The 27,794-nt window shown below is 34.7% G+C and overlaps 1 protein-coding gene across 3 annotated transcripts in view; it reads left to right on the forward strand.

Annotated features, from left to right (window-relative positions):
- Positions 1-27,794, forward strand: part of LOC122566806 — a 230,127-nt gene that overhangs the window by 172,159 nt on the left and 30,174 nt on the right. For all 3 annotated transcript variants that reach the window (XM_043724566.1, XM_043724569.1, XM_043724568.1), the window contains one exon: positions 485-951. In XM_043724566.1, coding sequence (XP_043580501.1) covers positions 485-951 — 467 coding nt within the window. The remainder of the gene's footprint in view (positions 1-484; positions 952-27,794) is intronic.

The following is a 27,794-nucleotide window of genomic DNA, read 5'->3' on the forward strand; positions in this document are numbered from 1 at the left end:
AATACAAGAGGATCTTCAGAGAGCTCTTTAGAAACCTATGAAATACGAAATACTACTTCATTTTTCCTTTTTTCGAGAATTTTTCACACAATTGACACCACGATACTGTACGAGTTACTCATTCTGAAAAATCAATGTTCTATTATACTAATCCCGTAACAAATATTCGGCCTTGCAAAACTATATGTAAACTATGCAAAGTTTAATACCTATTTTATATTCATTAGGTAAAACAAATTTCTCCTTAGCTTCTGTTCCTTCATGTGTCTCTATAGAAGCGCGAATTTGCATTAATAATCCGTAATCCACTTATTATTACACTAATCTAACGAATGTTCCATCTTATTGGGAAAAGCTAAAAATTAAATCAGTGGAAAACTAAGAATAAACCGAATAAAGTAAATGGAGGAAAGCAGGACAGAACCGATCGTCAAGGAAGTTTCTGTGTCATTTAAAAAATTCAAGAATCCTATAATTGTTGCAGGTATCAGCAGAGTGACCTTGACCTGGTGAGGTGTCGCCACGGAAATTTCGACTCCGTGAGAAGAAATCGTAGCGTCGACACGGTATCTAGAGATTCGACAAGAAGGTACACTCGGGACACGTCCCTGGAGGACAGATGTCACCGAAATTCGGATCTCGACTTGGTGGGCACGCTGCCGAAACGGAAGCAGGAAAGTAGAAACGGTGGAAAGGCGTCAGACACCAACTCTTCGACCTCGCAGCCGCGCATCCCTGACGCCACAGATAACGATCTACTGATGCAGATCGTGCATAAGCCTGATTGCGAGTTGGTCAGGCATCGACAACAGTTTAGCAAGTGCATCGATTTGAAGTTGAGCAAACTGGCTGGCGGGGAACCGCAGGATCAAGGTTACGCGTCCGAACGGTCACCCGAGGACGAACATCCGCCCTCGTTGCCTGGACAGCCTTTCCCTAATATAACGCCTGGTGAGTTACATTTTCCATTTGTGTATATTCAGTGTACGCTGTAGTTTCGTATACGTATTACTGTTTTATAATGTCCAGTCACGTTTGTGATAGAGACGACAGGCTTGATTTACCTATTGATATTGATTGATAAATTGGTAGGGTGCTATTTGAAAGTGTATAGCGTATAGCTACTAAAACTATTAGCGTTATGGTGTACCAGCTACTTAAGAAATAGCAAAACAAGAGATTGAAATGTATAAGAAATAAATACATAGATTGTATTTCTATAAGAAAATCTTCAAAACATATTATAATTTATTTTTTCATAACACAAGCGATTAATAAATATCAACTTCATCTTGTAATTAGAACGCACTTAAATGTACCAAGTATCAAAATACTTATACAATCAAATCGCGAGCATTGACACTTACACCGAATGAAAGTTACGTTTTAATTTCGATAAAATTTTAATGGAGAGTTGAAAGCTCAAAAATATTCAGTCAGATAAAGATATTTAATTATAAATAAAATAAGGTAATCTATGTAGATTAACAGGCTTATTCTTTTTTGTGTGAGCCATGTTGGAAATGTTCGATAAATAAAATCTTCATTTCGTAAATCAGTGTCATGTTTTAAAATGTAAATAAAATATGAGGTACTGAATATAATACATCGTAACGAATTGAAACTCGATGCATACAATATATGGCGAAAATTTTTTGACACATTTCGATGATAAATAGTTTTGAAATAATGCAGAATATATTATATACTCTTTTTAATGCTCAGAAACTTTAATTAGATTCATTAGTGAACAAACGAATTATTTTAGAATTCTTTATAAATGTACGCGATGCTAGAAAAAAGTGGAACCGTTGAATATAAATTATTCGTTGTATTTCTATAAATGGAATTGTTTATAGCTTGAAAAATAAGACTCAGACAACATTCTTATGCATGAATTTTCTTCATCGTCTTGATATCTGGGATACAAATATCGCCTACTTTTCTCTAACATCCAGTGTATTTATAAAACTTTAATAAAATTAATCGATATATTAAAATTGAAATTTGTAAATTATCAGACAATTTATAACACAATGATGCGTTATATTTAGTTACATTTAAAAGAAACTGTTACTACGAAAATAGCAGAGGTTTCTGTGAAAATCGGCCATTCAATCACAATTAGAATTCGAAGTAGAAATTATAATTCCATGATCGGAACAAAGTAGTTCACGTTCGTTGCAATGTCCAGGCTGTAAACGAAACGAGCAACATTCGAAGTACTAAACGCAAACGTATTTCTACGTTTATTACTCTAGTTTTCTCTCGATATTCTTTTCCTTGTGAAATTTATCTCGTACACCGTTTGCGATTTCTTTCGTACTAATCGTTTCAAAACTTCTTCCGCTCTGTTTCGTTTCTCCTTTCTCTCCCTCTTTCCTCGCCACCCACCATGATTATTTGGTTCCTTCGTTGTTCTTTTCCTTTTCCACACCACTCAAACCAAGCTGCCTTTAATATCGTTTCGTTACGATGTATCCGCCCCCTTTACTACTTTTCTCCACTTACGTTTCAGCATTCATTTTTACGTATCTTTCAAATAATTCCTTATCTCTCCTCGAGATCACTCTGTAATTTTCCTTCCTTCGCCTTTGCCCCGGTTTTCTTCTATTCATAGTATTATTCGACTTCTTTTCGTGAAACTTCTTTCATCCCCTTTCCCATTGGCAGGCTTCCCTTTACCGTTGTTCGATAACTTTGTTGGCTTTCCAATCTGTTTGCTGAATCCCTCTTCCCGTCACTTTTTTCCCTCCCTTCTCTCCCTCCCGCCTTCCATATCGTTTTCTAATTCCAACGCGTGTATCATCCCCCATCTTTCTTCTCTGATTCGTAATCGACGGTTAACGTAATGGCAACATGCAAATGAAGAATAATGTCGTATTATCGGAGTTTTATTTTCCGTGTTTTATGTATTTTGAAGTATTACCGTAGATGAGGGAAAGATGAATGAATATAGAGGATGAGTTTCATTTTCTTAGGAAGGGAACTGTCTTTTAGAGAATTTCCGTCGATAGTAAGAGATTAAATAATTGAGATATCGGTGGTAGCTGATTTAAAAACTACGTGTTTTTCCTGGAACATAATTATTACAAGAATAAATAATTTACAAACGTTTTTATGTCCTATCAAAATGTACCCTTTAATTATTCCAATTATTTTAATTATATTTTCTTATACATATGTATAAAGTAATCATTTTACTATTGTCATTTGATTGTCTATGGAACTCCGAGATTTGTTATTGAGGAAAACTTAATAATTCATAAAATTTGTCTAATAACAAGTGTATTTTATATTACACGATGAGTTGTAGCAGTAAAACAAAGTTAAAATAATTAGTAGGATCTAGTGCAAATTAATTGTCAAATTTAAATTAGCAAAACAGTATACACGTTTTACGTTAACTAAAATGTCAAATACTCAAAAGCTTTGTAAATAACCTAACAGATCAATCTCCGTCATAAAACCATTTACACCTCCAATCACCAGGTAATAATCACCTCTTTCTCGAATTTACCTGTGTCATTACATTCATATTCGCAGCAAACACGATTCTCAACTCATTAAAGTTTCCAGGAATATTTTCTGCTAACACGATTGAAATCCATGTTCAATCACGACCATACGTTCGCTGATTTTTCTACCAGCTACGAGCTTAACGAGTACAACTGGCAGGCGTAGATGACACACCTTGTGAGTTTATATACTTTTAATTAAGAATTAACCTGTACTCCACAAATTTTTGAATTTAATTTTGCGAGAAGAGATTTGAAATGAAAAAATTTTATCTCGCTTTTTCGACTTATTTTCGCGTACAAAACAAGCTTCTGCCAATTGTGCACTCCTATCTAATTGAGAATTAGAAATTATAGAGCATAGTAGATAATCGAGAATTGTCAAATACACGTGCAATTGACAAAGTTTCAGCCACGATAGCCTCGAAGATAAAGCCTTCGATGCAATTTTACTATTCTTGATTTTCATGTCATTTTGAGTCACAAAATTTCAGCATGCGACAATGTATGAAAAATCCGGTGAACCAACTCCCATTAAGCACAGTTCTTACCGAAGCGTAAAAACTACGACATTGTGAGAAGAACAATCGACTTGCCAAACAATATGAACAGTATATCAAGTTCAGATGAAAATTGAGTAAATCTCTTAGCTGAAAAAGGTTTGTCTTTTAGAAACTGTAAGAACCGTTTTATTTCTTTTGTCCTATTTTAGGATGTTACTTGGAATGTTGTGTTGTCGTCTTTCGTTTTGAAATTTTGCTCACTCAATTGGTAGATGTTCTACAGTGATTCTTGTGCGGCAAATGTTACACTACTGCGGTTCTTTTTTTGCGATTACGGCGAAATTTATATGACGTGTTCCTAGCCTGGTGAGTATCGACTGATGTTCCCTATCCAAAAATCTCTTTAACTTTGTTTATATGCGAAACGATTTTAGCCTCGCAGTGTATATCCATCTGCAATAGTAAATTTCGTTGCATCAAAACCATCTTTTGGAAAAATCCCTCTACGTCTTCCTGTCGGTTTTTTCTTCTCCATCCAATGGTTGCTGACTCCTTAGTTCTATCATTGTGCAGCACTCGCGGGCATTTTATCGTCTATCCTGCGTCACATTAAATGGAATAAAGGTAGAAACACAATGGTTGGAGTAAGGACGAAGGGAGGGACCAAGCTTGACACACTTTTGTCGGATGAATTTCGCGGATAAGACGCGCCAGGTATCTTCTGGGAGTCCTTTGTCGCTGATAGACGGCGAAGTGCGCGTCAAATTCAAAGCTCTTTGTCGCGGATAGCAACGTGCCAGTTCAAATGAATGCGACCACCAACGCTCTATGCCTTTCTCCCTCTTTCAACGACCTCGTGGCTATCCATCTTCAATTTTTCATCGGTAATCTGTTTCCAATGGAGGTAGATACTTTACCCGTTTGAAAGCGCAATAACGTTTAGCTCGCGAGAATTTGCTCGGATTTTATTCAATCGGCTTTCTTTCTCGTTCTTTGGATCTTAGAATTAGTCTCGCTCGTCACTGCACGTGGACATTTAGAAATATTTCTGTGAATACAAATAAAGAAATGTAACCGAAATAGAAGCTTGAAATTTAGATCAAGCTTGAATAAAAAAAAATTATAGATATCGTTGGTTCTTTTTTTAGGGGAGCGACACAATTAGAAATACAATCAGCGACACTAATTTTTCAAGAACAATTGTCAATAACACGATCAATAAATTCGTTTACTGTCACGAGTTAGATAATAATCATTGTCAGGGCATCGCTCTTAGAGCCCCTGATAAATAAACTGCAAATGTCTATGAGCTCTAAAGAAATATGGTTTTGGCACAGATATGTTCCAAATTAATATTTCTTTTTTGTAAGTTTAGCATCGCGTTATTGTTCGTGGTTATTAGCGACACCTTCGATATTTCAGATTTTATTTATTACACTGGTTTGTTTGAGGAATTCTATTGTCGTCTTTGTGTTATTCTTCTCTGATTTCTGATATTTTCTACGATGAATGGTTACATGTTATAACTGGTGAAACGTGCATTATATCTCTCAAGAGAAAAGCAAGAAATTACAGAAAATTTTTGAGCAATGGGTAAGATTGGCACGTTAAGTATAAATTTCATAAATAAATTTCCAATTAGTTCCAACGTTTGAACAGTTTTGTACCGTGGCGCAAAGACGTTTCTCCCGCATCTGATATCTCATTTTGTATGCTCTAAACAACGCAGGTAGAGATTGAAGTGTAGGCGGCTAAGTGGGTGGTGGTGTAGCATGGCGTTGACATAACAGGCTTGCGGGAAATATATCGAGGCGCGGACCGTGCATACGCAAAACTTCCCACGGCTGATAACAATCCGGAAATCGAACGTTATGGAAACGGGGACACCTGTATTCCCCTGTTTACAGTGCCGGTCTCCCTCCAATCTTGCGTCGAACTTTACCCAGCTTCCCGCCAACTTTATTCGCCTGTCGCCGTTGTTGTTTACCACGAGCTTGGGAGAAAACACAAGCAACCTGTGAGCGCCTGTGTGACGGATAAATACACCCTTAGAACTTTGATTCTGCAAGTTGAGCGTCGCCGAACCATTCGTAGCAATGACAACTTTCAACTAGATCGCCATGCGAGTTACTGCGCGCAGCAACAATTCGATAGTAATTTTAGAACGACTGAAGTTCTAGAAAGCGGAGAAAATTTAGCAGCGATTCAGAAACTTCGCTGTAGTTTAGGTTTTAATGTCTGGAACGAAGTAAGATGTCTGGTAATTGTATATATATATATATATATATATATATATATATATAGAACGAAGAATTCAGTTTTTAAGTCGTTCAATGTGTTAACCGGATAATTTTTTAATCGCAATCTTCTATGATCGTGAAACTACAAGTCAGCACAAACTGATCCTAGTTTTTAATAAGAACGATACGACCTAGCGATCATTATCGCTAAACGAGACAATTATTAATAATTTCCTACTTGAAACAGATTGCCTGAGAAACATACTTTTCCTATTTACGTCGCTCTTACAACGGAACAGTGATATCTGTAATCTTCTTTAATATCAACGTGATTCCAAACATTTTGAAAATTCATATTTCTGAACTATTATGAAGGGGAAAAGATATTCTCATAGCTGAGCCAACGAAACTATTCATTTTCTATTTCACACAGATTCCTTGAAAAACATGCTTTTTCTGTTTAGTCTAACAAATTTACTCTTCTAACAAAATAGCTCTGTTTTCTCTAACTGAAACACGATTCCATTTTCACGGGAAACCCTTTTGCAGATAACCAACCTTCGCATCGAATGGTGTCACGTGTGTACATCACTTTTCTCTGAAAACCAAAAATCTAATTACCCTTCCGTTGGGTTTAATAAATTCATCCGTGAAGATTGTTAAGAGCAAAGATATAATTACACGTTCCTTAGCCGACTGGCCACTCTACACGCACAACGCGTTCGTGTATGAAACGAAGAAAAATCGAGCGAAATTATAACACGTATTATAACGAGAAATCCTTTCTATCTGTTGTACGTTCAGCTATGTAGGCGATCATTAATCACACATGTGTTCTGTGGCTCTGTTATAAAGTTATAAATTATCGGTGAAAATGCATCAAAATGCAACAGAGAAGCAACGAGTATCCGCGCGAAGGAACAAATACTCGCGCAACCTTTTCCCCTTTATCCCGCGGCGACTAATATTATGCCTGGTAAATGTGTATTCCGTAATTGAAAGCGTGCTCTAACGAGCGATCTTGTCCTCACAGTTGATACAACCCGGCAACGTTATTGATCGCAATTTGCAAAGAAATAAATCAACCGGCCAGTCATAAATTTCATCGTATCGCATGGAATCTCGAAAAGCGATAATTCTACGAGAACGCTTATAACAGGTCATCGAGGACCGCCTGTGATCCGTCATGCACATAGTCGTCGATATCAAGCAACGAAACACGAACAAGAGCAGCTTTCCAAGGAAGCGTTGCACATTCCGGCTTGTTTCGGATGATCGTTGATCGTTGATCGTTGAGGGTAAATAATCTTCTTGCGCGCTTTGATATAAAGTTGCAATTACTTCTGAAGTAAGGAGTTAGCGAGTTGGAAGGGCTCGCTGGCAGAATTACGGTACTTTCAATTATTTTTATGTACATATTTTTCATCTGTCGAGCTATCTTTTGGTAATTTTTTGTTCTCTCAATTTCTTCTCGTTGATTCGTGGTTGATTCGTTTTTGCTGGTTTCGATGTTTCTCAGATTCCTTTACGTTTTCTTACGATTTCTTACAATTTCTTACGGTTTCTTTCGATTTGTTCCAATTCCTTCCAATTTCTTCCCGCTTCTTTTGTTCTTCTTTCATTTCTCTCGCTTTCTCTCGCTTTCTTTCGATTTCTTTCATTTTCTCCTATAATATTTCTCTTCCATCCTTCTGGTTTCCTTTTTGTATGCAATTTCTTAATCATCTTAACAAATGTATAGTTTAATTTTATCGAAATTTTCACCAACCTCAGAAATTACTACAAATGAAACAAAAAGAAATGGAACTGTTCTTTGTGTCGCTGTATGTTCTTCATAATATGATAGCGATACGATTTATCTTGCGAATGATTATAAGGTTAAGAAGAATGCATCGATAAGTTGTGCGAAAGTATGGAGAACATTTAAGAAAGAGAATATAAAACGAAGGATTTTAATACAATTGTCCTCGATAAGCGGTGCAAGCGAACTTGCTTCGGGCTATCTTTCAAGTAGGTCGCTATTCGAGCATGACAGAATGTTTAGTACGTTTCAAGAAAACATATTTGGAAGAATTTTGTACGTTAAAAAAGATAGAAGTGTACTGATAGAAATTTCGAAACTAACGAATAACTTTTACGTAGGATTACTCATATTTATTCAAAAAATTCATTACAAAATTCTCTGGATAAATATGTATCTTATATATTATTTCCTGTATTTACTCCGTTCTATTCTCAAATATAATTTTTCTCTTAACAATGCCAAGGAGAAACCATTGCGTTAGCGTTTACTTAATAAGAATATCTAACAACGCCACCCATTGAATACAGATTACCCAAAGAATACAAGTATTCTTACTATTATTCCTCTTTGAATATTAAAACAAGCTGGCTGGCTGGCTCCTCGGGTTTCTGCAGCGAGCGCTTCAACTTGGCAAAAAAAAAAAACGGGGTAAAAGTTGACAGTAATTAATCGTTGGATCAAAGCGTGGGCAAAAATGGGCAAAAAAGGTTGAGCGAATCGGATTCACGAGATTACATATCGGGCGTGAAAGAGTTTTGAATAACTAATGCAGTATTTACCACCGTTCTCGACAATTTCCAGGCAATTTGATCAATAACCAGTCGAGTACGTGTCGTTGTTTGCATCTCGTATGGATATGTCTGTAAAGCGAAGTTCGAAATCTACATATTTTCAATTTCAATCTCATGCATTCGAAAAGAGCCGCTTATCGACTAACGTTGACAACTTCACCAAATTATTTCCATCTGTTATTTTCTAACTGTGCCAGTTCGTTGCTACGAAAAATATTCCTTTGTTCGGGGAATCAACGGGAGGAAACTACGTTCGTATTAAATAGCGAACAGAAGAGCTTGATCGATCGTTTCGATGATTACGAAACATACTTATTGCATATCGTTATAGTCATACGTAAGTATACGACGACTCTTCGAAATCCGTTCGATGCTTTCGATTTTCGAAATTTCGTACGTCTTATCCGAGAACTGAGCATGTATTTTGTTCATTTTACCGTATATCGGTCTCATGGACATTTATGAATTACGTGAATCTTGAAGGTGAATTGATTTATAGACTCGCCCGAGGATTACAATCTTCTTGTCATTCTACTTTATATTTTACGTATTATGTGTATGGTGGTACTGATTAGGAAAAATATAGAATTATAGGAAGGTAGAAGGAAAGGGGATCGTAAGGAAATGACTTTCTAAAACCGTATACACTAATCTAGAGGATTAGATTCTTCTTTTTCGAAAATGGAAGAAGAAGTCGTTTAATTCTTTCAACGATGTTTCGTGACGGTTTATGGAAGGCAGTAAAGTTTTTATTATATTCTACGCGAACGTTACAAGATCGTTCCACGAGGAAAATTTACGTGACATATTATGCGAACGACGAAACGGGCAAGTTATTCGAAAAAGACGTGAGCAAGATATTAATTTTCGTTCACCGCTAGATAATAATAAAAAAAAAAAAAAAAACGTAAATCTTGTCACCAGATCTAAAAAAAAAAAATGAAATCTCCTCGTATCGCTACTTAACTTATTATTATTACTAAACATTAAGTGCATCGTTAATCCCATTTATCTTTTATATTAAATTTAATTCAATGAATTTATTCTTTATCATTTTGTTATTTTTATTATTATTAATTCTTACGTTAATCATCGAATGAATGGTACATTTTTTAAATTCAATATACTGCACTCGATCGAATGAAAGAAACTTATAAAAAAAGATGTTACCTGTGTTAAGCTGCGATGATTGCACGTAATCTCAAAGGTACTTACCATCAACGTTTCCAATCGTTCGCGAAATTGTATCCAGTGAAACATCACAGCGTAGTTGCTACGATTGTCACAAGGCGAGGTATTAGGTAGTATCACTAATCACTGGAAACGTTTCTCAGAAAGCGAAGGACAAGCAGAAATACATTTAGTACCTCGGCTTGACGATTCAACAGCACGTCGACATAGAACGTTTAACGTCCAAGTTTCTCGGGCCAGTTATTACCGCTGCATCACTGAGCATCGTTGGTTCTACCTCGAACAACGATTCTCAAAGCTAACACGAGAGTCCACTTCACGTTCTGGAAACCTTTTCATCTGCCTCGTAATCGTAATTCGCGAGAGGCTCGTTCACTTTTTTGAAATCTCTTTGACAGTGTTACGAGGAGGCAACACGTTCCCCTCGTATGCCCTTCACATGACGTTCTGTTTGTATAAATTTTCTCCTTCATTTTTTTTCTTTTTTCTTTTCTTTTTTTTTTTTTTGTTTCAAAATAGAAAATACATTGTCCGTACGTTAATAAGTGATACTTAAAATTTACGTCAAATATATATTTAATAAATTGTACGGGTTCCGATATTAGTGATATTGGTCTAATGGGATTAACCGATAATAGCGAAGTGAAATTTAATAAACGATAGAAATAGCATAAGTGAATATTTTTCATAGAAATGATAAACATATTTTACGTGTCTATTCGAGATATTATAATATGGTTACACGAAAGAAATCAATTAAATGTAATATTAGAATATTAACATTAGCTAAAGGTTAATTGTTTCGTTCATATACATAGACCAAGCGTGAGGAGTTAACGTTAATATTCATCAAAAGCGTCTATATGCTTTTGTATCTTGTAATATATCGTAAAATCTGAAACCTACCATAGGTTTGATAATTCTAATATTAATTGAAAAAAATAAATATTAATAAAAAGAGGAGTTTATATTAGTTTAACTATTATACGTATACATAGACCAAGCGTGAAGATTTATTAATATTCATCGAAAGCGTCTATATGCTTTCATATCTTGTAGTATATGGTAAAATCTAAAACCCACCATAGGTTTGGTAGTTCTAATATTAATTAAAAAAATAAATATTAATAAAAAAAACGAGTTTACGTTAGTTTAGCTATTATACGGTAATTCAATTAAATAATACACATAAAGGTGGAAATTCATATTTCAGCAAAATCATTGGAACGTTTAATTGTCCTTACTACCACATTGATTACGTAATAAGGAAGTATTTAACATTAAATTCTAAAGCTAGAAATTCGCATAAACCAAGCTGATCAATTTTCTCGAGTATAGATGTATTTGTAAAATATACATTTTATTTTACGTTCAAGTAGCGTATCTCGATTTAATTTCGGGCAACCCAATTCGGGAAAGCTATGAATTCGAATTCACGTACATGTCCTTCGCGAACAAATGCAAGCAAGTTTGCTACGTGTAGAACAAAATTCGTGGAATGCACAGAATTGAAATTATGCTGTTGCAATACCATGTTATACATAAATTAACAAATGCGATGTGTTAATAAAAGGTTATACAAGCAACGTCGCAAAAACATTTACTTGGATGATTATATTGCACAATATTGTTCGTGATGAACGATGAAAATTGGCAGATGTTCCTCATGACCAACAAATATGTCGCAGAATAAATTCGATATATTGTTTGTTTTTATGTAGGTTTTGTTAACTACAAATGTACACCTTCGAAATAATTAGCAATTTGATTATTGAAATGTTTCATTAAGATGGTTACTAATGTAACGAAATTTTACGACATTGTAACTTTAAGAAGAGAGCTAAATAAAAAGAATAATATGGAATCCAATAAAGATAGATTCGAGGATAAAGAATAAATATAATCTATATTTTCGGATAAAAAAGGTGTATATAAAAATACATATTAGAAAAACATATAAAAAATTAGATTTGTAAAAAAAAAGAAACAAAGAAGAAATTAAATTAGAAGATTAAAATATCTAAGCACGGAGTATAGAATATAAATGTTATGTTGTCGATTTAACTCCTAATCGTATTTATAACTTGCTGTATTTTATTTCTTGTTCAAATGTTCCAAAATTTTCGAAATACAGTACAACGAATGTTATTTTCTTCCATGAAAGGATGTATTCTCGACTTCTTTATGGTACCTTTATTTTCATCGGAACACATGGAGCTACGGTACAACAAAAAAATATAACCGAAGAAACTATGGCATCGTGCTAGACAGTTTTGGAGCAGATACCGTATCGATTTGCACTGTCTCCACTTTTATCACCGTCGGTATTTTTTTAATCTTTTTCCATCTCTTTACTTTCATTCTAAAAATATACCTTCTATTTCTATAATAGACTTATTTTTAATTCTTGTCGACAAACTTTCAAAACAAATACCACGAAATTAAACTCGTCAGCACACGATAAAATACCTTGAAATGCAGATATTAACTTTCCTCGGAAAGAACGTGCACCGCGATCTTCTCTCCAATTCTGTTGCTCAAACGAAGTTGATTTCATAGAATAAGCCATATATAAGCAATATATAATAAATACAAATTTGCTCATTTTCAAATTATCTCCTATCTCTATATACATTGGAAACCAACCTGCCGAAGGAACAAGAGATAAATACACAAGACGGATATCGTTATTACGTCAGTTTTCTTAGTCAGCATCTTCTTCGCGGGAGGAAAATTATCATTTCGGTCATCAGGCAGGCGATACGAGCACCACAGACTTTGCTTTAATACTTTATCTCAGCTGATAACGCCACGCGATGCTCCGTTTTCACCACCTTGCATTCAGATAGCGTTTCCAAAGAAACGAGAGGAAGAGCTTCTTTTTCCAAGCACGAAATCGATGTTGCTTCCGAAAATACGGGAACGCCTGTTTTCGATTTCTTAGTCTCCTTAGAGAATTATCGCTTTAATCCCTGAATACGAAATAACGTTGAAATAAGATAACGTTTCCTCTTCTTTCTTTCTTTTCGTTCTATTTTTTTCTGTTTTAAGTAATGTGATCGGATCATTTGGACGTAACTGAACTTCGATCGGATTTATAGATAAGGTTTATTTGATTTTTGACAGAATTTTCTAATTATTTCCAGTTGAATTCGATTTAATCCAGTTAATTAAACTTGATATTTATTTTCGACGGTTTTAACGATTGCGTTAGATTGGCTAATGAAACGCAGGTAAATGTGTGATTTTGAATATGTATGGATATAAAAATGTATAAAGTGACTCTGCAAAAAAATCAAAAATATTCGAAATGAATTACCTGTGTATCGAATTGCATAAAAATTCACAGTCTAGTTATCACTAGTAATAATATTGAAAATAATATTGAATTTTACAAACCGAATAACTTAGAAACTTTTAATCGAATATCAGGACTGCTGCAATTCTTAAAATCGGTACACTTAAACGGAGTAAGGAGAAATTTATAATAAAACAACTATTGTAATATAAACATAATATAGAAGCAAATCGTAGATATATAACGATCAAATAATGCCGCCAGCTAATATTTTTTCTCAATAAGAATTTAATAAATGGCTAAATAAGAGAAAATTCAAGGTAATGCTATTAATTTAATAGTTCCTACGAAATATACGCAATAAAGTGCGTTTACAACACGGAAGAAGGAGGAAATTAACAAGGGAAGGAATTCCACCTTCTGATTAACATTGTCGTAATATGGTTGAAAGCGATGCTCGTAACGTAACAAGTATGTAATCGCGCAGACACTGAATTTAACGCTCTGAATTGCTTCAAAGCCTTTTCAAGAGATAGAAATTTAAAATGCAAGCTCGTCGCGCGCTCCTCTCGCGTTAAATTCCACTTCCTTGAATCAACGATGCACTGCGAACGAGAAATAATAAATCGACGTGAGAGGAAATGTTTTAAATATCGTCGGCATTCCGATGTGCCGTAATTTCTACAGCTTCAATTACTATTTCGAGATTCCTCTCAAGTACAAAGCATCGGCTTCTTCGACAGTTATTAAGGAAACCAATTTCAATCCCAACGATGAACATTTTTTGCCGCGTTATCTAAATCTCTATTTAATACCCTCTTATAGAAGCAGGTCACTCTCTTTTTCTATGATAGACTGCAATTTTTCTTCATAAATATAAAACAGAATATACTATAGAAGCAGAGGTATTAACGATAATAATTCGTTTCAACTGCATTTTTAATTATTTTTCAATAAACTGAAATATAACATTTCTTTCCGTGCAAATTAATTATTAATTTAGATCTAAACTCGATTAAGGTTAGTTACGACATCATTAAAAGTATCCTTTTAGCGAAGTTTTACGATGTTCTTCGTTGTTGAAATTATGATATTCGGTGAATTAAAAATTTCCAATTTTTATTAAATTTTATGAGAAGAATTGTTTATTTCATCCTGTCTACAGACCATTTATAATTTATTTGTAATTTTCCTTTTTAATTATAGTTACGGAAAATAGAAAAGAAGTAGAAACCTAGAAGTAGAAAAGAAATTTTGCGTTACATCTTGTTCGTTGATTGTCGATACAGTTAATTTTATCTATCACAGTTACCTTTTTGGGGTTTTACAGAAAATAGAGGAGAAAGTAAAGCCTCACATTCTAAAGAAATTAAATTTTCTACTTACATCTTATCCATAAATAATCCATAATTGGTTTTACCTTTAAGAATTAGCTTTTTTCTTCCGACATTGTTCCATTTCAGGTATCGTTTCTTCTCAAGGTACGTTGCTACTTTGAGATTACTTCAATGAAAGAATAAAACTTTAAGGAATTATCCAGAGTATCAGTTTTTTCTTTGGAGCTTTTCTTCTTACGATTTAAATCACTGGTTCGCTGTTCCTTCGGTTTAATAAAACCAAGAGAGAAAACGTAAAACAAGAATTCGAGATATTATTTTAAACTATAGTTCCACGCGCGGTATGCTGGCATTCTGTTATATCATAGTTATCCTTCATAACGCATAATTTCTTACAATATCTATATATCTCATGTAATTAAATAATTTATTTCGCATGAATTTAAATATCAGTGCCGAAAATGTGTTGCCTAACGTACAAGAAACTTCATTAAAGAAGACGTAGAATTCGTAATCCAATAATTTCTGCATCCCAACGTGAATTCCACTGTGAAAAATTGATCTATAAACGATAAACGAACAATGTAGTTTCCTCTAACTCAACCTAAGTATTCCGCAAGATTCTGCATAACCAAGAATGTGAGAATACCAACGAGGAATTTTCGGCTGCTTTCCCGTATTTCGTATACGCCCCGAGAAACTCAAAGCGTGTAATATACAGGGACACAGCATATAACGACCTCAACGTCTGCAATCTCTGACTTATAATCCTCATACCGTACCACTACTATATTACTATATCAAGTTAAATAGTTGAGAAAAATTCTAAATTTGACTTTCAATCTTTCGTTTATCATTACGAAACAGAAAGGAAGCATAAGCTTCGTATTAAATTAAATAAATAACGAATAACCGATTCAACTTTACATTTACACCTTTAAACTATACATATATATATATATATAATTGCATTTCTTCAAATTCTTATAATATTATACAGGAGATATATATTGTCATTGCTAAACGTTGTGAACGCAAAAACGTGTCCAAATTTTAATTCCAACAGCATCGAAAACACACATCGTCCATCCCATAAACGCAATCCACTTTACGGGGAGCAATCTTTAGGCTTAGCAACGACTGGAACGTGATCTTCGTGTCTTCTATTTTCTCAATCGAGCGAAACATGCGAACCGAAATCCCGAAATACGTACGTATCTACTCGTTCGCGACCATTTTCCCTGTCTTCGTCTGCCTGCCCATTTGGCATGAGCACAACGTTATCACTTTGGCACGTTAACACGCGACAAACGGTGGCGTCGGTGATCCTCAATGTTGCAGATCTCGATATCGATCGATTCTCGGTTACTGTTATAATATGGATGAGGAGAAACTTGCGAAAGATTTTCCTTAATCCAAACGTTCTCGAATCTAGTGCTTGTCTAGAACTACTCGGTTAAAATGGTCAGTATGTAGCTTTTCTTAGAAATTTCCCAAATCTACTATGGTGTACTTTTTGAAGATTTCATTGACTTTTTGTATAAAATATACGAATGAAAGCTTGGCTTTTCTTTGCATTTCCATCTCGATGTCCTTATACATGTCGTTATACATAATTCCTGCCACAGCTCGGTTAAAAATATGAAATCGTACCATATGAAATTATTATTTCTGTAGCTCTGAATAAATATCATATACGTATTTTCCAAGTAATAATCTTATCGCACACATCACGATGAATTTTTCATTGATAGATCACACTTTATTATTAATTTTCTCTCCGTAAATGTAACTTGAAAAATTCGAACAAAGCATTACAGCTTGATAACATTTTTAAAACGAATACACGATCTCGACGTTTTAACAAAACAAAATGTTCTACAATATTTTTATGAAAGTTAGCCGCTATATGTTTCTTACCTTTTTACTTGTATATTATTTCGTACGATGAAATAGAGGACGAATAAGACGCGAAGAATGAAAAATGTTCTCAACACCTATCGACGCAGCGATCTAACAAGAATGTAATCCGATAATTATACCAATTAATTCAATGATATCGATGTTTCAAATAAATAAAGTTTGACGAAATTGTTCTCGAAATTGACTGCTATACGAATACTTTTTACATCCATTTGTATCGTATTTCGTACGATAGAACAAGACGAACGAAGTGCAAAGAATCAGGAATCTTCTCGACACCTGTCGACGACCGGTCCAACGAGAGCAGCTTACGCTCGCGATGGCTCCCTTTAGCCACTCGAGACGCCTCCACCTGCGAAAGAGGCTCCTCGCGCTGACATTGTAAATTTTCTAAGTCAAGAATTTGTTATCGATCGTGTGCGGCCCCGGGGCCGCCTTACCTCCGCGAACTCGGTCAGTTCGGCGTGTTGCACGTTCTGCACGCGTTCTTCCCTCGCCCATTGACCCATTTATCCGACATAGGTCAGCTACATTGTTTTAGATCCTGTGTGTGTCCTCGCCGTGCGCAGAGCCTTCGCTGCGCTCGCGACTCACGTTCTCGCGCTCCCGTAATGAAAATCATTCTTCAAATTCCGTCATAAGCCCGGAGAGTCGGGATCGAGGTCGATCAAATTTTTTCCTTCGTACAGCTTTCTCACAGTTTAATTATCGCTTACGCCCTCGTTCGCACCTCCGCCTCCATTTATTACGAACTTACGCTCCGTTCGTGCGCCATGCTTGTTGGTAATTCATCGAACGATAATAAAGTAATACTGGCTCTTAATTGTGTATACACTGGAGAGAATCGATTGCATGTATGCGACGAGTAATCTATTGTGTTTGCTAGAGTAACGAGAAACGGCCAATAAATATGAGTATATATCTATACTTTTATTATTCTTTTTATATGGTTTGAACAGCTTTTGGTCGGTGTAAATAATATGCAACGCGTTACGTGTATATTTCTGTTTTCTTACGCAGCCTTTGTAATGATTGTTCTTTGTGTGATATCGCTTAATATATGGGTGACGTTCTTCTTTATTTAAACGAGCAGAATCTTGCAGTAAAAAAGAATTTTAGATAACAGGGTATTTGATACTAACAAAACGTAAATGTAAATGGTAATAAATGAAACGCGCGATATTGCAATGGATTAAGAAGATGAATATCATGTATATGTTACATGTAAATAATTTGTTAGCAAAATTCCCAACTATAGCTTCTTGTCTTTTTATTTCTACCTTATAGCGAAGTTGCTTCAAAGAATGAAATTTTATACACATATATATATTTGTATGTGTATGTATAATCTGATCAAGATATTGATACAAACACAGTTATGAAACCGTATGAGTAAAATATGAACTAGTTGTCGCCGTTCAACGCTTAAATGCATAGTACAACGAACTAAAAATATATTCATTTTCAGAAGTTCAACGTTTCCGTTTATTGCGTTACAGACAATTTATGTTGCAAAAAATTTGAACGTCCGACCACCTGATACAGTAAATCGTTTATTTGAAGCTTTTCAGATTGCCTGTACGATATATGAACTAAATACAAGAGCGATTATTACATTCAAGCGATAAATTACATAAATACGCCAATATTGTTATTAAATAATTAATAGGATATTGATACCCTATTAATATCTTTTATTTGCTATTTCATTTACATGGTGGAATAATGCGTGGAATATTGTTACCAGAAAATGTTTAATATGCGTATAGATATATTAATTACAATTAAGTAATTATCCATCGCATTATTGCAACTACATAATAACTGTTTACGATAATTATAGGATTATTATTCGTCGCTAAATTTTAACAATTCGAATTGCACGAAATTTTAAAATGCTTCCTCCTATCAAATATTAAGTGATTTATGTTTGCTTGCTTCAAATATAGTTTTAAGCCTGAGTTAACTGCACATGATTGAGATACATGTTAGGAGTATGATTTTGTTCATTTAGCGTTAATCACGATGATGATATCGACTCGTGCACTTTAAATACACAGAGATGCAAATTGTGTTTCCGCTAGAAAGTTGTCGATAGTCGATGAAATATCACCACCGTTCGCAATTGATTACGCCATCAATTCTAATTCAATGTGTTTCGTATTCATGTACGTAAGTTTAGAATCGCAAATGCTTCGGGGCGCATAAAGATCTACAACACAATAGAAGCGAATCGGAATTTGGGTAAACAAGGATGTACTTTACGCTCAATATCTGTGTGACACTACATTCAATCAAGCCCGGTCTGGTTCAAATAACCAACAACAATTATCATCGAAAGTTATTTTTAAAGAAACTATAAAATTATACTTTTTATACGAAGGTAATTCTAAACATGTATAATTACGATTATAAAATATATTAAATAAAATGTAATGTAAATATACAGTAAAATGTACTGTAGTAAAATTATACAAAATGTGAGATTAACAAGAAATTAATAAATTTGAAAGTTTCAGAAGGATGAGAAACGCGTGAAGAAGCGACAGTAAAGCGCAATAGTTTCACAAACAAGAATTGCGGAGTTACTACTTATCTCTTAGCAATCAGGCTTAACGGTTGGTGGTGCACGATCACCGAGTAATCAAGATTGCTTGGAAGCAATCAAGCTTCTGGTTAGCTAAAATCAGAACGATCAAACATCGAGCGATCTTCAGTTAATTCAGTTGTTCTATTTATTACTCATGGTATCGTAGGTTTGGAATTCATTTGCAATTATAGTTACACATACGTCTTCGAATAATAACCAGGATATTGATTCTGATGGATGTACATACATAAAGATGATCGAAACTAATTTATCTTACGGTCTTAGCTTCTTACGTATGAAACCACACGAATAGTCATGAACAGTCATATTATTATAACGCTTGTGTGGATTATTATTGGTGAAAAGGAAGTGAAAGGTTATTAATTTAGATTGCTACATAATTTAGAGCAATTTAAATGCAGCGGCTATAAAAACTACTTGCACATACTAATGTCTGTTAATTTCATAACGAGGTATTCAGAGCTGTTTCACGTTATTAATTCTTCATTAATTTATAGAGTTTGTTTAGTATGGTATAGCTGTATACTCATAGTGCAGTTGTTAATATAGCTTTCAATTTAAATACTGTTAAACACGATCGAACTTCGTCCCACAAAACAAAACGTTTCGTGCTCTTATCGAATAGATACTAAAATATCAATGGATGACATACTTCGGAGAGAAAACCAATAAAAGATACCGTTGGACGAATCGCAGTTTCGAACCCGGTAAGCTTATTTCTCGTATCTCGAAGCATCGAAAACGCAACATTTGATTTCCATATTTCCAGCCTCGACGATCGATGCATTTCAGTTGAAATTCACCGATCGGAGGGCGTGAAACAAGCCATGAAATGAGAGGGAAACGCAGACCGATAGGAATAAGGGAGGGCAGTTGCACGAAAGTGTATAAATCGCTCTGGCAGCCGATTCGACCGAGTAAAACGTTTCACGATCCCGCATCGACAGACAAACGACGGAACGTTCCATTAAAATTTTTCCACGCGTGCACGCTTTTGCCTGGGCCACAGCGCGAGGACGACAGCGCGTTTTTGATCGCTCGCGATTATTCGCGAACCGTGAAATGGAATGAAAAACTACCGAAAAAGGAAAGAAAAATCGCCGTGTTTGCTGGTCTTTTTCCTATTTAGGATCTCGTTACTTTGAATTTTTACGTGCTCCAAAGTGATAATCGCTATACGTATCTGACAGTGTTATACAGTGGCTTGCGCGATATTTGAGAAGTTATAGAACGTTTTTGCCAATATATTATATGCGTTATAGATAATTCCCACATCATTAGTTATTATAAAGTTATCATTATTATTTATTACTTATTTATTATTATTAGACGAGTTTGAAAATGTATATATTTGTTTATATGTTTTTATATATCTTCTATATACTCTTCTATATACAATTCGTCAGTAGAATAGCAGTAGAAAAGTGTCTCCGTTGGGACGAAGTCGTTATCATCAAGATCGGTCGATCTGGGTTATTTACATTAGATCTGTGTTCCTTAGACGTGTATATAGAAGTTACAAGATATTTATTGCGAGCATATACTTTGTTAGATATCACGAAAAGTATGAAGTACTTGTTGAAGTATTTAATAAAACAACAGTTTTACCTAGGTTTTCTACTTTACGTATGAGAACAAGCCTATAAATAGAGAAGATAGAGACTCTATAATAACTAACAGATAGGTGAAATACAAAATTTTGGAGATAATGGATATTGCGGGATGTGCAGAGTGATATTCGCGTTTACGATATTGTGAAGGGTATGTACGGCTGGTTGACAGTCCCCGTTAATCCTGTTTGGGTTAATAGCCATTTGGGACAGTATAGAGAGGTTACAAGGTTCTCTAACGCAACTATAACGATTTCTAGATGGTTAACTATCTCACTTTAATGAAAGCGCATATATGGTAATAAATAAGTTGGATTGTGATTTTTGTACTAATTTAGAAATAAGTGTATTACAATTTATTGTTGCTATATAATATCATAAAATCACAATTAAAGTAATGAAAAATACATAAATTGAATAAATTTAAGAAATAAATAAGTCTATTATTCTCAGTTTCATTCTAAACAAATATATTATAACTAACAGTAGGAGATTTTTCTAATATAACTTGTTGCATGTTTGATATTATCAATGTTTTGTAAACGTGTCCATCTATGTAGTTATATGTATTTAGAATTTGGAGAATAAAAATCTCTACGATTCTCAGGATTAGGAATTTTTAAAATTAGACGAAGATTGTTACGATCGGAAACCTTGAATAATTAGAATTAAAAAATTTGTAATATGGGAAATTTAACTGTTGGTGGATTAGAATTTTGCGTTAAAAGAAACATGATGACGAATTTGAGCGTTATGATTGTGGAAGTATAGGTACAATAGAATGCGTGGGCTGACTGCGAATTAATTTGAGTTGGTGCGTAGGTAATAAATCCATAGAGCCTGTAGATCAGTTTATCATGTTCTTCCAAACGGAATAAATATAATTTAAGCATCGTTTTAATTTTAATTGCATATTTCATTAAATTTATAGGCTTTGCAGGTTTACTGCCGCTTTCTGTGGCTTAAAGAACTCTATCAATCTATTTAAAATGGACTAGTTTAGGCATTTAGCTCGTCAAGTTTTGTAATTTATTTTCTTGAAAGATAAGTTCCTTTTATTTATTAAAGGAATTAAAAAATTTACGTTATTCGAGTAGACATATCATAAAAATCATTTATCATAAAAATATTAATCTAGTATTTTCCGCAGACTTTCTGACAATATTTTATACTTGCTTTATTTTTCGTAAACACGTTAATAATGAAGAACGAATAGATTTAAAAGAAATGGCGTTTTTATAATTCGCGCAGAAGCGTCAATGGTAGCCTCGCATTTACGTCAAATTCGACAAATCGATTTAACCTTTAAGTTTATTGTGCCTCGTGTCGCAATAAAAAAAACGACATACGTATTTTATTACGCTTGTGTAATTCAATTTCTACACTCTGCTTTCGCGTTTCTTTTATAGCAAGATATAAGTTAACCAGTTTCTCTTATTTGTGTTCGTAAATAATATTCGCAGCTAAAGCGAGTCAAATCAAAGAAAGATCAGAAGGGAAAAAAAAAACGTAGAACTGATCGATGAATCAAGACAGATTAGAAGCTGTTGCGAGAGCGGCGCTTTCGAATCGAAGGGAGGGGCAAGGTTTAACAGTTTTTCGATAGAAGCTAAGCTGGTTGTGAGTTCAAAGGAAGTAAACACGAAAAACCCGTGGATGAGTAACGAACCGATAAAGAGAAAGTCAGTTTGCATCGCTAATTAACTATGCGCTTTAACTTTTTCGTTGCTAGAAACGATACCGTAAATTGGTAAAATATTGACAAGTTCTTTTGCCGTGTATTGTAACAATGGAAATATTTACATCACTGTAACGTTACATCTTTTGTTCCTTTGCTACAAAAAAAAAAGAAAGAAAGAAACCCCTCTTTTTAAATGTAAATATAACAAATAATAATAAGAAAATAAAGAAATGATAAACACATAGTAAAATGTACAATATACATATGTAGCTCGGTTAGGAAATATTGAAACATTATATAAAGACTATGAAAAATTAAAGTCACACTTATCTGATGGAATCACTGTATCTTAATGCATTCTAGAATCGTTATAATCTAGAATCATCGGTTTACCCTAAAAATGGTGCGCATGTTTTTCCACTTTTTTGTTTGGTTGTTTTGCCCTCAAATGTAAAGCGTAAAAATCTGGCTAAAAGTGTACTAACTCATACTTGTTGTCGGCGTTCGCCTAGTTTAAAGTAGTTTTCCTTCCTTCTGGAATTCGTCTCGCTTGTCATCGCGTGTCGCGAACGAACACGTGTTCAGTGCACAAAGTAATATCGCCGCTGTGAACAGGAAATATGAAAAACGAGGGAAAAAAGAAGATGAAGAAGACGAAGGGAAAAACTAGTACGCGGCGCAATCAGCGGAACTAAATTGTTGGCGATGTAAGTTCCCCGGCGTACGATCGCCAGGATAATTTACGACGGGGCTACGTTCGAATGGATATAGAAATTTCCTGAGTTTGATTGGCCCTGCATGAATTATACTCACGGCTTCGTAGGAAGGCGTGCACGAAATGGGTCAGTAATTAAGCATGAGAGCGAAGATCTAAATTCGACTAAAGTGATAGTCGAGGAATCGTTCGGCCGCGATAATTGAATTAGAAATGCGAGTCGATCGATTTCGTTCTTTTCGTTCCCGGTTTTCGTGTTCGCAATGCTCGCTGATTGAAATCTGACGAGTTTTTATCGGCATTCGACGAACGGCCGTGTGAAGAAGTCGATAATGAATGTTACTACAAAGAATAATGAATTTGGAGTGGCTGAACATCGACAGAACCATTTTCAAGCAATCTGTGTAAAACAATTAATCCTTTTAAACGAAATAACAAATAATTTGGAGTTTTAAATACTGCATTGATATATATTTAAATTGTAAATAAAAAAGCCATGATTACTTTACAATATAACATTGTTCGAATAACGAATGTAGAATCTGTTCAAAAAATTCTGGAAGGTATCTGTCAATCGTTTTTCCATTTAAAGATTAAAATACGATACCTAAAAATTACAAATTTAATCCGATATTTTCTTCTCGTCAAATTCTGCAATTAATTGATTGGAAATTTTTAAGTAGTTTATTATCCTAAACTTTATCGCAGTAATACAAATTTATTTTACTTTCGCGTAAAATTTCGTATCATTTGGGAACTACAATGGGAATAATCTTTGTAGAACGTTTATGGAAATATTCTTACCTTTAGTCTCGTGCTCCCTTCAAACTTCCGGTTGGCTATCTCAGGAAAGATCGCGAAGGGATGCAAAGGCTCGATGAACTTGGTAGCAGAATCGAGAATAATCGTTTCTATCCTCGACCTGTTCTTCGAGTTTCTGCCCCCAATTAACTATAACTTCCGACTCACGACCTCTGTAGCGTATGTGAGAAATAGCAAGGTAGAGAGAATTTTGAAACTTTGCCCATGCATATTGGTCAAAGTCAGTTACCGTAACCGTGATTGCCAATAATTTCGATAACAAATATCTTCGATCTTCTCTGTACTATGTGCCACATGTGTATAATACTTCTTCCTCTAAAAAAAATCTTATTCTTCTGAAAGTGAAATAATGTTGAAAAATTTGCAAGTTTTTCATACGAGCAAGTTACTATTAAGCGAAAGCCAGTTAATGATAACTATCATACTTTCGACTGAAAGGAATTTATTTACCGGAATAATATGTTATTTATTTATGGATGGCACGAATGAATTCAAGCCGAACATGATTCTGGTACCTTAATGCGTGCTTATCTATAATTTTCGGTCAACGGCCGCATTGCATGTCAGAAACCTCAAAATACTCTAATTTATAATCTCAGATCATGAAATGCTGCAGTTCTATAAAATGTAAACTTATAAATCGAAAACATGTTCGGTACCACAGAAACTAAATTCAGCACGAATTGCATATATTTCACCGGTACAAGAATAAAATACGGATCTGCGTGTGAATTATTGCGAGATATTGCAGTTAACAAACGTATAAAATGCATCTATCTTGGATCTTCGTGGTCAACGTAAATGTTACGTAAATTACTGTCCCATTTCACCGATATGCCTAGTCCTGGAAAGGAACAAATAAACTTAATTTTCTTTAAAGAACGTACAAAGACAAAGAATCTTCATTAAGGATAATAGTAAAAATTCATAAAAGTATCAATATACTTCATAAGCATATGAACATCACCATCAAATCTATTCCCCCAGCAATTCACTTAAACCATCCACAAGAAACATGATATTTCGCGCTCACTACGTTAAAAATTGCGATACAATGCTTGCATGATATTCCACAGTTCTTTAACCACTGGAGCACACGTTCTTCCACGTAAATTCGTCTACAAAGTAAACGAGAAAAGAAGACAAAAAAGGAAAAGAAAGGAAGCCATAGAGAATAATTCGCCACTGCACGAGTTCCTTCCTGAAGAAAGCCTTCGTCGATTAACGACCCCTGATATGCACCTACATTGACGTACATCCTCTAAATCACCAGGCGAACTTCTGTTTCTAGGCAGCGTGGTCGACCAATCGTAACAAGCGAGATGGGCATAAATAATTTTACTATTCTACTAGCAGACTAATTTACCCTCAGCGAGTGTAGATACGTACGTTGTAGAGGAATTTCGGAGGTTGGAGGCCGTGGTGGCGTGCACCACGGGCCACGCCACACTGCTAATTCCGAGCAGGTTGTTATCAGGATCCTACGTCGACGGAATAGCCAAACGGACGTCCGGCCAGCCGCGACAGGGTTCCAGGTACAGCGCGCATCCCACCCTCTACCACCAGGGGGTAATTCATAGCCGGAGTAATGGCGATCGCGTTATCATGCCTTAATGCCCTTTTCGTCCGTTCCGTGAAATTCCACTTGCTTGCCTCCACTTTTCCAGGAAGGTTGTGGCTTGCTGCAGGAAACGGATGATTGAACGATCGAGTCGCTACGGAAAATTAGGAAAACGGCTGAAGTTGACGATGATACGTATTAATACGTTCGTGATTTCGGGGGAAGTTCTTCCGTTTTTTCTTTTCCCTTTTTTTTTTTTTTTTTTTGAGATATTTCGAAGTCTCTCTGGAAGTTATAATTTTTTTTTTAGGAAATTTTTAGATCTGTTTGCAGTAAATTTTGTGGAAATTTTTAGCCTTGTGCAGAAATAACTCTTAGAATATTTTTGGGATCTTTAGGAAATTTGTAGATTTGCTTGCAAGTAATTTGGAGGAAATTTTTAATCTTCTTTTTTAGGAAATTGATAGCTATGCCTGCAAGTAGGTTTTAGGAAAGTTTAGAATTTCCTAGAAATGAAAGTTTTTCGATTCTCTTGTAGAACAAAGGTGCAAGGAATTATTGTTAGAAAAGATATTTATATGTTAATTATTGTTGTTAATTGTTTCTAATGCTCTTCTTTAACCCTTTGTGGAGTAGCTGTGCAGAATACTCGATTATACAGACTCTTATAGTTAGTATTATATCGTAAATTAGAAACTCATACAAAATTTCATAAATAGAAGCTAAAATTTGTAAAAGATTTTGAAGCTTCCCACTTAGTCCCTCGCTCCTGCCTTCTTTCGTTTCAATAATGTTTTGAAAGAAAAGAGGAAAGATAAAAAAGCTAGACATAATAGTGCAGTTTTATAAGAGAGAAGTATTAAATGTCAGAGCAATTTTATGAAGAAAACGTGCCCTTCTAAGCTTTGAAACTGAACTGTGCCACCCGAGAATTAGTCGATTCTTTCGCATCGCGGATATGTACGTACACAATGGAGCCCGAAGTTGAAGTTAATTACACGAAAAAGTTGACTTTGAACGATGATCCGTGTAATAAAAATTCCCGCTCTATTGGTTTTTCAAGTATCGTTGCCAGCTTAATGGATTTGATTAATTACACAAAGAAAAGGCTATCATTAATCATAAATACGCGATGCGTACGCAAGCTCGCCGCCACGTTATCATTACGAAATTGATAACCGATCGTACACTCGATCGATCATTCATGAGTTACACGTATAAATCATGACGTAAAATGGGGAAGAAATCGCACAATATGAGAGAGTATGAAAATATTCGCATTTTCTAAATTAGTGACAAGATCCAGTCAAAGATAATCAAATCGCTAGAACCCATAGTCGAAGATGATGATACTATAAATCGAAGAGCATAGGGGGAAATCGTATATTCTATTTTTAATAAGAGCGCAACTTTAACGCAGAGGATATGCTGTCAATCGGTGTAAAGGAGCGTGGTTTTCTTGATTTCCCGATTTTGGGTATAACTAAGGATGAAAACAACCTGTTAGATATGAAAGATGTAAGTTTTTCAAAATAATTGATAAGTTAAAGTTTTGTGGAAACCAGGAACATAATTATTAAGGCAAGCAGTACGTCTATTTTGAAAGTACAGCGAGCGATATTTTGGAAATTTGAAAAAGGTTGGGAGAAGACAGTCGACTTTGAAACCAAATAAAAAGATAATTTTCGACGATGAAAATCGATAATAAGATTATAATATTTTGTGAGAAAGGAATAGTATTAGTTTAGCCGTTATGTCAGTTTAACTTGTTTAATTAGTATTAGTCTGCATGTAATTAATATTATTCATATTTTTTTAATGTTCAAGAGAGTGACAAATATACTGATTAAATTAAGATAGTTTTTAGAATTGGTCAATAACATATTTAATTTCAAAATTGCACTTCTATACAAGAAAGGGGCATTAAAATGAAATAGAATATGAATTGCCATGTTTTCACCTGTAGCCTACAATTAAAAAATCAATAATCTACAATTTATCACGTTATTCGTAGGTGATCTTATAACACGAAGAAAAATGCGCAGTGAAAAATATATTTGAAAAATCTAAAGTCTGTGTCACGCGTTATGAAGTACCCTATGCATTCCTGGCGAAACACATACTTCCGTGTCATTTGCCGCGCGCAGTAAATTCCCTTAGATCGCAAGTCGAATGATCCCTTAAGAATC

Source organism: Bombus pyrosoma, linkage group LG4, assembly GCF_014825855.1.
Source record: "Bombus pyrosoma isolate SC7728 linkage group LG4, ASM1482585v1, whole genome shotgun sequence".
Classification (NCBI taxonomy): domain Eukaryota; kingdom Metazoa; phylum Arthropoda; class Insecta; order Hymenoptera; family Apidae; genus Bombus; species Bombus pyrosoma.